Here is a 12070-nt window from a genome sequence, read left to right on the forward strand (position 1 = left end):
AGGGACAAAAGATAAATTGCTATCTAGAATGGTAAACCAAAGTTATTGAATTTCAAAGCTGTATAGATCTTGAGCTACATTTGTGAAAGTGATTGGGCAGTAAGGATTTCCCGTGCATTTGTGAACTGGATGTAACAATTTGCAAAATAAGGCTGGATTTCTTGCAATAATTTGCAGCTACATTAACAGAAAATAGGACTAAGACTTGTAGGCAAATTCATCCAGGAACTTACATGTGCAGTTTGAGTGATTATTTTTGGACAAAGTGTTTTAAAATAGCAGAATGCGTTTCCACTGGTTTTTAAAAAAATGTTCTGGTAAATCTGTCATACATATATATACAGCCGAATTCTGCCACCCTGACAGTGTGCCTTACTCCAAAAGTAATCTAAGAGCCTGATCCGAAGCCATTGAAGCCAATGGAAAGATACTTTTGACTTCAGTGGTCTTTGATTCAAGCCCTTATTGAAACCTGTGGGACTACTTGCAGAATAGGATACTATTCAACATCAGTAAAGGTAGCAGGATTGGACCCATAATGATCGGGGGGGGGGGAATTGTTCACTTACATTTTTGAGAAAATTGATATCCAAGAGAATATCAAGGATATTTGCATTATTCGTAGATAAGTGCAAATATACTTATGGAGCAAGGAGGACAGTTTTGAAAGGCGGGGGGCTAAACTGTACAAGTGCAGAATAAGAATCACAGAGTAAGATTAGAGAATGAAGATGGAAATTGCACTCTGCAAATGTGTAAGAAGAAACAATGCACATTGAAATCAAGAAGAACTGGACCAATTGTTAAGTGCAAATTGAAGGAATACTTCATTGTGCCCCACCTGATTCATGCTAGTCCAAACAAGAAAGATAAAAATGAACAGGACAAGCAAGGATAAATGGAGAACTTTTGGAAGGCTGAATACTATGACAATGAGATCACAGTTCAAGGTGGGATAGCTACAGGTCTAAAAGAGTTCTCTGTCACTAGGGTTACTGTGGATACAGGACACCCTCCTTTTTGAAACAATGTAATCAAGAAGCATCTTTAAACTCTGTGTTTGCTAATATGGATCCCTGCCCAGTGTAAACAGGGATAAACTGTTACAAACCCATGCTATAGAGTAAAGGGGGTTCTTGTCTATAAAATCCATGGGCCCTTGTCTATAAAATCCATGGGCCCTTGTCTATAGAAGAGTTTGTCCACACTGGTCAAGGAATTGTTGGCATACTGCTATCAAGAATGTGTTCAGAGAAGGCTATGGACAATAGTAGAGGTGAGCCTGAGTTCTAGAGCTTCGTCTGTGATCCAGATCAGACCTAACCTTCCTCCAAATTTCTTGGTGTTCACACTGGGGGGAGAGGGATGCTTTGATTAAAACTAGTCAAACTTTCATGTAGAAATGGGCCCATTTTTTGTTTCAGCAAATATGAAGAGAGTTCCTTAGAAGCATCCAAACCGTGAGTCTCCATGAGACCTGACAAACCATCTCTTTCACCTAATCCTGTGCCAGAGGCTTGGTGGTTGAAAAAATACAGTACAGGGCGTGAGAACTCACATTGCTAGCTACTGTGGCTCCTAAAGTCAATGGGCCTGACCCTGATTTCATTTAAAAGTGAGATCAGAATCATGCCCCTGCGCTAAGAACTGTTTTATTTGCTAATAAGATGTAAGTACAACAAAGCAGCTTTTAAGGTGAAAATGTGACCTTTCAAACATAAATATGGACAGGAATTTGAAAAAGCAGTGGAAGAGCCTGTCTAATTTGAACTCTGCTCTATTACCCTTTGCATTTCTGCCCCGTGGCATTTACACAGAGGAATATTCACTTTTGTAATCAAAACTTCAGATGAGACTGGGCACTTCCTTGCTATCTAAATACTCCTGCAATGTCTTATAATTTTTCAAGCAATAACTTCTACAGTGTGACCTTTTGTCTCTTTGACAATTAATATTATTTATGTAATGAAGTCAGTCCTTATCCCAGGATTTATCTACTACCGATTGACTTGCACTCAGACCATGTTAAGCAAAATACATTTCTTCAGGTGGGCTGAATCACTAGATTATGTGACTGCATGGACAATCAGATCTAGATAACCTTTCAACATATCCTTTCTGTACAGGTGCTCGGCTGGATTCGGAATGGGGAATCAATGCTCAATGCCAGCCTAGTCAATGCAAGCTCCCTTTCAGAAGCTGAGCAGCTCCAGCGAGAACATGAGCAATTCCAACTGGCCATAGAGGTAACACCAATGGGAACATTTTGCTTCTCTTTCGCAGATAAACAGTATAGATGGGGCTGTCTCTCAGGCATACATCAAACCATTGTTTGCTTGAAGAAAAAGAAAAAATAATCTTTGAAAAGGCAATTTATCACTAACCTCATACGGTAGGAGGAGCTTAACAGTGACATAAATTATTTCTCATCAATAGCTAGTCCTTTTGCTGTCAGATGTAAACAGTGGCATTCATGAAAACTCCAGACACACACATCCTGGTCATTCCCTTGCTAACGTTATGACCCAATCAACATTCTTGGAAGTGAACTTGAAATAAGAAAAGTTCACAAAGTCAGTTTCTTTCTGAGAACAAGATTCGTAGATTATTTCCAGGACCCACCATTATGAATATATTCATCACTGAATATTAAAGCACCCTCTCAGATGAAATCTCTGTCTGACGTAATTTTGCTGTTTTGGAATGAACAGGGGAAGTTCAGGAAAGAAGAGCTCTCCTAAAATATTGTTTTGTCAGAATAGAGAAGTAAAGTTTGTCCTAACTGTTGTCTAAATTGTGGTTTTGCCACAAGCCCTTTCCATGGTACAGCACAGAGTTATACTGCCCTGGTTTGGAGATTTATATAATATGTTTTTATAGCTGTAGCTCACGAAAGCTTGTGCTCTAATAAATTTGTTAGTCTCTAAGGTGCCACAAGTACTCCTGTTCTTCTTTCAACACTGTAGTAGCTCAGCATCTTCCAGTATTGCATTAAGCAATGTGATTACCATCTGTCACTGCATTTGATATTACGCCGGTGACATACTAAGAGATGTATTTCCTTCTCCCATTCACGCTGATTAAGGAGTGTCTAGTCCCTTAGCTTATTACTCTAATGGTTACAATTTTCATGGGTAAAGGAACATTCTGTCTTTCCTCAGGTCTCCTCCTGTAATCAAAATGTGTTAAAAACAAACAAACAAAAAAAAAACTAGCTAACGTCAAACTTGCAATTGCCATGAAAATAACATCTCCATAGGGGGAGATTTGGGAGAGTACTTTGCTTAATAGAAACTGTATTAAATACTCCTGTAAACTTTAAGGAAACTGACATATGTTATCAGTGTTGCTAGTTGGTTTAGGGGTTATAATCTCTGCAAATAACCAATTTTGATCCAATTCTACTAGGATTAAGGAAAGAGTAGCTCTTCACTGATGTTGCTCCCTGCGGGAAAAGCAAAAGTTTAGTATCTGGGGTAGAGGGAGGGTGGAAATTATGTATCAGCTGGTTGGCATTGAATTGTGCTGACTAAATCTTAGCAGCACTAGGCAGACAGCACTGTGGGGAAGGATACACACTGTCTGTGTATCACAGCTTGCTACCACTGGGGAGATACTTGTATTCAGCAGGAAATGCGAGCCACATAGGGAGAAAAGGATTATAACATTGTAGGGGAAGAAAGTTTGCAAAGGAGAAAACACTAAATTAAATATTAATAGTGTTTAAAGCTCAACATGTGAGAGATATCTGCAAAGCACATAGGGCAGAGACAGGCCTCTAAAGGATTTCTAAATGTTGCATTCATTTTCATTTAAAATTCTTTAAAGTTTATTTAAAATAAGCATTACTACCCTACCAGCAGTAAAACAGCTGGATATTAAATTAAACCAGTTGTTCTTGAACATCTTCCTAAATATTTCTGCCAATTATTCATCCTTTTTGCTAATAGTTTTCTCTACATTGCATTATTCAACAGTTTATTACCAGAGGTTTTCAAGCTCCTTTCCTGGTTCAGGGATTAGATCATAAATGTTTCAAGTGTGAATTTGGCATTAACAGTTAAAAACGAAACAAAGACTAGATGTGTCTTTAGGAGACGTGGGTTTCCTTACAGAAGGTTAAAAATAAAATCAAAATATTGAGTTAAACAGTACCCCCTCCGTGCAGCCACACCAGATGAGGGGGGAAGGACTGAGGGGTGGTCTTCCTGTTGGCAGCCTGCATAAGGGCTGCCCTTGCACTCAGGGGTGTGCAGAGTCTGCTACTCTGTTGCTCCCCCTGGGAGTAATAGCTATGAAAAAGGATGAAGAATGTGTGGATTCATGATTATGTCCCTCCTACACCCTGATCCTCATACATCCCTAAAAGCCTTAAATTACTGTAGTAAATTACTCCTCTAGTCAGCACAGCCAGAGGACTCCAGGAGGTACCCTTGTCTCCTGGCATTCCCCGAGGGTGATGTGACTGCAACTCCCCTTACAGTAACATATTTGACATGTTTCAGAGTAACAGCCGTGTTAGTCTGTCTTTGCAAAAAGAACAGGAGTACTTGTGGCACCTTAGAGACTAACCAATTTATTTGAGCATGAGCTTTCGTGAGCTACAGCTCACTTAGAATCATAGAATATCAGGGTTGGAAGGGACCTCAGAAGGTCATCTAGTCCAACCCCCTGCTCAAAGCAGGACCAATCCCCATTTGCCCCATATCCCTAAATGGCCTCCTCAAGGGTTGAACTTACAACCCTGGGTTTAGCAGGCCAAAGCTCAAACCACTGAGCTATTCATCGGATGCATACCATGGAAACTGCAGCAGACTTTATATACACACAGAGACCATGAAACAATACCTCCTCCCACCCCACTGTCCTGCTGGTAATAGCTTATCTAAAGTGATCATCAAGTTGGGTCATTTCCAGCACAAATCCAGGTTTTCTCACCCTCCGCGCCCCCCCCCCCCAAACTCACTCTCCTGCTGGTAATACCCCATCCAAAGTGACCACTCTCTTCACAATGTGTATGATAATCACGGTGGGCCATTTCCTGCACAAATCCAGGTTCTCTCACCCCCTCACCCCCCTCCAAAAACCACACGCACAAACTCACTCTCCTGCTGGTAATAGCTTATCCAAAGTGACCACTCTCCCTACAATGTGCATGATAATCAAGGTGGGCCATTTCCAGCACAAATCCAGGTTTTCTCACCCTCCGACCCCCATACACACACAAACTCACTCTCCTGCTGGTAATAGCTCATCCAAAGTGACCACTCTCCCTACAATGTGCATGGTAATCAAGGTGGGCCATGTCCAGCACAAATCCAGGCTTTCTCACCCGCCCCCCTCCTCCCCCCGGAAACACACACACACACACAAACTCAACTCTCCTGCTGGCAATAGCTCATCCAAACTGACCACTGTGTGTGTATAATGTCTTCTGCAGTTTCCACGGTATGCATCCGATGAAGTGAGCTGTAGCTCACGAAAGCTCATGCTCAAATATTTGACATGAAATATTATTGTGGCATATTAGATGGTACAAGGCATGGGGAGTCAAGATCACTAAACTTTTTAAAATCCAGGGGGCTCAAATTCTGTTATGAATTATGAATAGGGCTTCTGATTTTAGGTTTTAACAGATAAACAGCAATAAAACACTCCCAACAAAAAAGAAATGAAACCAGTATTTATCCAATAAACACTGGAAATGGGTACTTGTATCTATGGGCAAGTGTACACGGAGCAGTGATACAGATTATAGGCATGTGATTTCTAAAGCGCACAAATACGTTGTGCATGAATTGGTCTGGTGTGCACTAGAGGTTCCCCAGTGCTCTTTAACATAGTGCTCTTTGAAACTGTATTATGTTAAAGTGCACTAGGAAACATTACAAAGGGATTACTCACTACAGTACATTCTACTGCAGTGGTTCTCAAACTGCGTCGGACCCCAAAGTGGGTCACGACCCCGTTTTAACGAGGTTGCCAGGGCTGGCTTAGACTTGCTGGGGTCGAAGCTAAAGCCCAAGCCCGAGGGTTTCAGCCCTGGTTGGTGGGGCTCAGGTTACAGGCCCCCTGCCTGGGGCTGAAGCCATTGGGCTTTGGCTTTGCCCCTCGCCTTGGGGTGGCGGGGCTTGGGTGGGCTCAGGCTTCGGTCCCCATTCCTGGGCCCTGTGATAATTTTTATTGTCAGAAGGGGGTCGTAGTGCAATGAAATTTGAGAACCCCTGTGCTACTGTAACGAGTAACATATATAATATACGTTATATAGCTATATGTTATATAGTATGTACCAAATGAGTAACATATATAATATACATTATATAGTATGTACCAAAACCCTAAGTGTTGGACATCTACATAAAACTCAAACATTGCTAAAAATAAACCCTTAAAAATTAAATTAATAACCCCCCAAAAAGAAGCCCTTATTATGAAATAAAACTATTATTATTAATAATAAATTTTGAATGGCCATTTACAGAGATTAAAAGAGATAATGGTCCCTTTAAGGCACCTTCATATTTTCCAGAATTGATGGGTTGGAATATTAGGGCCTGATCCCACAGACACCTGGGCCAAGTGAATATCTTTTCTCACATGAATAATCCCTTTTACGTTAATGGAAATACTCATGTGAGTAAAGTTATGAGTTTAAATGTTTCAGGATTGGACCCTTAGTTTGCTAACTGTTATAGATTTGCTGGTTGCTTTCGTCCTTTGCTCCAGAGTGGGGAGAATTAGGCACTGTGTGGAGGCCAGATATAGCTCCTGATTGCCATTAGCTGAATTTTGGGTTCCAAAAAGTATGTAATTCCATCAGGATTCCTAGGTTACTGCCATAGTGGCAGTAGCTAATCTATGGCATTTAACCATTTATCCGCCAGTGCTTGCTGCTCTCCAGCTCTAACAACGTGTTGTGTACTTGTGTCAATAAAGTGCACCAAAGTGCTTTATAAAAAATAACTGTTAATTCTAGAAAATTATCTGAAAATGTTTCACTCTCTCGCCTCTCCATGCTCACACCTCACTTCATCTCTTTACCATACACCTGGCACATCTGTACAAACCTCTTTTTCTTCCCCTCATACACAGTCCCTCTTTCATGCCACTTCCTTACAGAAGACACACCAGAGTGCTCTGCAGGTACAGCAGAAGGCTGAAGTGTTGCTACAGGCTGGGCACTATGATGCTGATGCCATCCGGGAGTGTGCTGAAAAGGTGGCATTACATTGGCAACAGCTGATGTTGAAGATGGAGGACAGGCTCAAGCTGGTCAATGCGTCAGTTGCTTTCTATAAAACCTCTGAGCAGGTGAGCTGAACAATGTTTCCTAGCATATACTCTAACATAGCTGGTTCCCAACCTAAACAGGAAAGATCTTGATTATACCAACTAGTGGCATCTGCCTCCTAGTCACTTGGTTACTCTCTAATCTGCAGAGAACCTTGACTGGCTCCCAGTCCCCTTTCACAATTGCAGGGCATGGTAGCTTTGTGGGGCATAGCACAGAGTTTCAGCTTTAGGGTTCTTCTACCTTATCTTGAGCAGTCCCCAGGTGTGGATGGAGAGTCTGGAGTATCGGGCACAAAACCCAGAAGTAGAGCTGGTCAAAATTGTTGCATCTGAAAGGATTTTTGATAAATGTCACTTTGAACTATCTGAAAACTTTTGTGCCCCCCCCCATTCTTCTTTTCATTAAAATGATATGAAAAATATTTAGTTTGAGTTTTTTCTCTCCCCTTTCCCCAGGGGGAAAAAGGGAAAGAGAAAGGGGGTGAAGGAGGGAAAGAGCCTGAAACCACAATATTTTTGTTTAGAATTTAGATTAATGTTTTTCTTTTATTTCAAACATTTTTTAAAAGGGCTCTGTTAGTTTGTTTCTTTCCTTTGAAATTGCTCCCGCTTAACATTTACAGTTGTTGACGAGCCCTAGCCAGAAGTATCAATGCTAGTTAGGCATCCTGATACCAAAAAAAAAAAAAAAAAGAAGGAAATAAATGATGGAGTGGCCACTCCTAACCCAGTAGTACAGGGCAAGGTAATGTAGACCGCACTAAGAATCATATATCAGCTCTACCTTGCCTTGTTCTAGGAGTCTATATATTGCAAAGTGCATTCGAACTGGCTTCTGGTATGGTTGGATTAGTCCATCCCTTGCATAAACAAGTGCAATTCTTATTGAGATCAATGGGAATTAGGTCTGCTTACCCCGGGCTTCTCATATGGATGCTCAGATGGCATTTCTTGGTTTAACTTAGCACAATCGTGCAGTTTGTGTTGGCGTGCACACTGCATGTCTTTGCGTTGGGTATACAAAAGGAAACAGTGATTTACATTGATGCCTGCAGAATTACTCACATGCAGTTAGTTCATGCAGTTGAGAGTGCCAGACAGGCCCTGTCAGGACCAGCCACATTGCCCTGCAATGGGTGTAGTTGATTTGATGGTAGCACAGTTTCTTGTCCATTATGGAAAGAGATTTTTCTAACCCCCCTTGTTACAAACTACCCCTTGGCTAGTCTCCAACATGGTTTGTTAAATGCATTTGTAACCATGTTCAATGTAAATGCAAAACCTTGTTACATGTGTCTTTGGCTGGCAAGACTTTTGAACACGGTTACTATCCTTAGTATACATAGGGTTGAAAAGAACTACTGCTGCTAAAGGTATCTGAGGGGAAAAAAACTCACTGAGGGATAAATGGGTGCCTTATGCAGTGAGAAGCGCTGGTCAAAATATATGTAGTTTATTTGTCAAATCTAGACCCTTTTTCCACTGGTGGGTTGTTGATGAGTATATTGCCATGTCCAGCTCATTGGTTGCTTTTATTCAGTGAATGTTTAGTGTAAAGATAGTTCAGCTCACAAACTGTTCTCTGCAAGTAATTGTTCATCAACAATCAGGCTATTTGATTGGTCATCTAGGTCACATGGTGTTTCTGTTCCATGATTAGATGACAATAATTTTTATACACAGGAGGATAGCCTGAAAAGGTAACTGGGGCTTTGATACTCTCAGAAAGGGAGTGGGGAAAACTGTAGGGAGCAGCTGTGGGAGAGAAGCTAGGGCTAAAGAATTGTAAGAAATGTTTGTACTTTTCCATAACTCTGTTCCACCGCAGCTGTTCTGGCTGCCCCTATACTCCCCTGATTTAAAGTTATCCAAGTTCTTTCCTGACTGTGTTTACGACAGACTTCATGCTAATTTTTCCTCATCATGGTAACAGAGTAATGACATTTGCATATATGAGGCAGTCCTGTTTGTAAAAGGCATGCACACAATGCTGTTCATCTCGTTTGGTTAATTGCCTCAGGGCCAGTACTCCAAAACATTTTGATGCCCTCAAGAACCCCAAAATAAAAAGCAGGTAAGCCAAATGTTTATTCCGTGTACAGCACCTGGCACGCTTCCTGCACAAATAAGTGTTCTTGTGTCAACATGCACATTTGCACACAGACAGTCTCACAAATGCAAGCTTCCTCTGAACATCAGCCTTGTTCATACGAATATTGGTGGGAAGTGTGAACGTGGTCAAATCCACCTTCACTGAAAATTTGGGAGAATGTTTGAAGGACATATTTTTGACATCAATGGGACTTAGCACATGGGCGACAGAGCACTTAGAATCCCAGTCAGTCACTATCAGCATGCAGTCTTTTCACAGCAGCAAAAGCTCTGTTGCTATTAAGGGCTGCTCTGCACACTATTTCCATACTGGTTAACTATAGGGGTTTAGGTGGCCCATTCTGGTAAATTTACCAGAGTAAGCTATACCTAAGCAGCTTTATACCAGTATAACCGCATCAACACTATGGGGTTACACCAATTTAAACTATAACCTTTTCTAAAAAACTGTTATGGAATCTGGCCACAGACAAGACCGAATGTTCAGCTGAAGAAAATTAATTCCAGATTTAGTTTCTGTTTCAGGAAAGTATTTAAGCATATGTTTAATTTCAAGCATGTGCTAAATCTTGTTGACTTCAGTGGGATTAAGCACATGTCAAAGCACCTTTCCTGAATAGGGATCATTTCCTGAATGATCTTCTGGGGCCAGATGGAACCCTACCCCAGTATAAACCTCAGGGTTTCTCACCTGTTATTCCTTAGAGGGGGAGTGGGATTTCTCCCCTTAACCAGGATGAGTTACAGACCACAGCCCCAAACTGCAGGGATCCCTAGTGTGAAGAATGGATGACAGGGCCTTCTGTGAAGAGGCCCTTTGCACCCACATATCCAACACTCCCTGATGGCACTGCTCTCATGGACTGAGATTCCAAATACTTATCTGTGAAACACTTTTGACTGGTCTAACAGTGAGCTAATCAGCTTTTAATGAATCTTTATGTTGCTGATTATGACTCTGGTAACTGCGCTGCTGTATTTTGGGGCCATTCTTCAGGTGTGCAGTGTGCTGGAGAGTCTGGAACAGGAATACAGAAGGGATGAAGATTGGTGCGGAGGTCGGGATAAGCTTGGACCAGCAGCTGAGATAGACCATGTCATCCCCCTTATCAGCAAGCATCTGGAACAGAAGGAGGCTTTTCTCAAGGTACTTCTGTAATTGCTCAGAAACTCTTTCAGGCTTGGAAGAACAGCATTATTAAGTATTATTATAGTAATTTATTTTCTAGGAGGCAGAGCAGTTTAGAGCAATGTTTTTGCACTTGCAGGGTGGGAGGTTCTAAATTCTAATCCCAACTCTCCTACCGACCTGCTGTGTAACCTCTGGGCAAGTTTCCCACCTGTATAATGGGGATAGTAATACTTACCTGGGAGAGGCATTGCAAGCATTAATTGGGGAACATTTGCATTACAGTTGGAGCATGTTAAATGCTACAAAAATAGTATTATTTGTTCGCAAAATTATTTATTATGAAAATTTAAAATACCAGATACTACAAGGCATTTCATATGTGCTTATTTGAAATTTACAATGCGTAGAATTCCATGTAACTAATGAATTAGAGATGCATGAAGTAGATTTCACCTCCACAGGGCAGCATCAGGGTTGATTCTGGGCTTTCTGCCTGCCATCCAGGTGTTAGACCATATGTGCTGCTGAGCTGGCTGGCTTGAATGTCAACTAGTCAGGAGCCTGCCACCCATTACAAATGATTATACTTATTTGAAACTACTCACATAGGCCAGTCTTAAAAAGTGAAATAAAGTAATAAAAGTAAATAGATCACTCATTGTGGTATGCAATGAGCAAACTTCATGAGGCATTAATGGTCACATAGCACTGGAAGGGGCCTCCTGTGTTATCAAGTTCAGTCTTTGCTATCGCAAGCAACCCTATCATATAATCACATTCATAAATTTATCAGTCGATTTCTGCTAGATTAAAAATGTATGCTCTGTACCAGATCTTTGCACAATTACTTTATTAGCATCATTAATTTGCTTCAGGAAATTAAATCAGCCATTGTTTCTAAATAGCCAGGTATTTTAATACTGTGTAATGCACCATCCATGAGATTTTTAGTTTAGTATGTGATATGTGGTGTATGTGACTGTCAGATGTTGTGCTCCAGAATTCTTTCATGCATGAGGACCTGCTTCTGGAGGTCAAGAGAAAAACTCACTATTTAATAAATTTGTTTTATTTTTACTTTTGCAATGGTAACTCTTCTCTTGCGGGGTTTCCATAGGCCTGCACGTTAGCACGAAGGAACGCTGAAGTATTCCTCAAGTACATTCACAGGAACAACGTCAGCATGCCTGGAGTAGCAAGTCATACCAGGGGGCCTGAGCAGCAAGTGAAAGGTTGGTGCATTGATGCAATGGCAGCATTAAGATTTTTTCTCTCACCAACCTAGATGTCAGATTCTCATCATCCTAAGGCTTCTAGACATGTCATAAAGGAGCCCAGAAGCTTATTACCTTCTATAACTGAAACAACATCCATTATCAATAACTTTAACAACATCTTGGGACCTTTATGAAGGCGTTCCTTTCTCTATTAGACCGAATTTCTCATACAAAACACTAACTTTGGTGAATGTTAAATGGACATCAGAAAAACACTGGGTCTGTGGCTCCTCTCATTTGGATGAAGTCTACAGGA

At 41.1% G+C, this 12070-nt stretch overlaps 1 protein-coding gene across 11 annotated transcripts in view; it reads left to right on the forward strand.

Annotated features, from left to right (window-relative positions):
- The window catches only part of KALRN (kalirin RhoGEF kinase), a 780132-nt gene that overhangs the window by 521876 nt on the left and 246186 nt on the right, over positions 1-12070 (forward strand). For all 11 annotated transcript variants that reach the window (XR_012154196.1, XM_073305138.1, XM_073305143.1 and 8 more), the window contains 4 exons: positions 2127-2246; positions 7093-7311; positions 10403-10552; positions 11655-11769. Coding sequence is in view for 10 of the 11 variants with exons in the window: in XM_073305138.1 (XP_073161239.1) it covers positions 2127-2246; positions 7093-7311; positions 10403-10552; positions 11655-11769 (604 nt within the window). In the remaining variant the exon portion in view is untranslated. The remainder of the gene's footprint in view (positions 1-2126; positions 2247-7092; positions 7312-10402; positions 10553-11654; positions 11770-12070) is intronic.

Source organism: Lepidochelys kempii, chromosome 11 (genome assembly GCF_965140265.1).
Source record: "Lepidochelys kempii isolate rLepKem1 chromosome 11, rLepKem1.hap2, whole genome shotgun sequence".
In the NCBI taxonomy this organism is placed as follows: Eukaryota; Metazoa; Chordata; order Testudines; family Cheloniidae; genus Lepidochelys; species Lepidochelys kempii.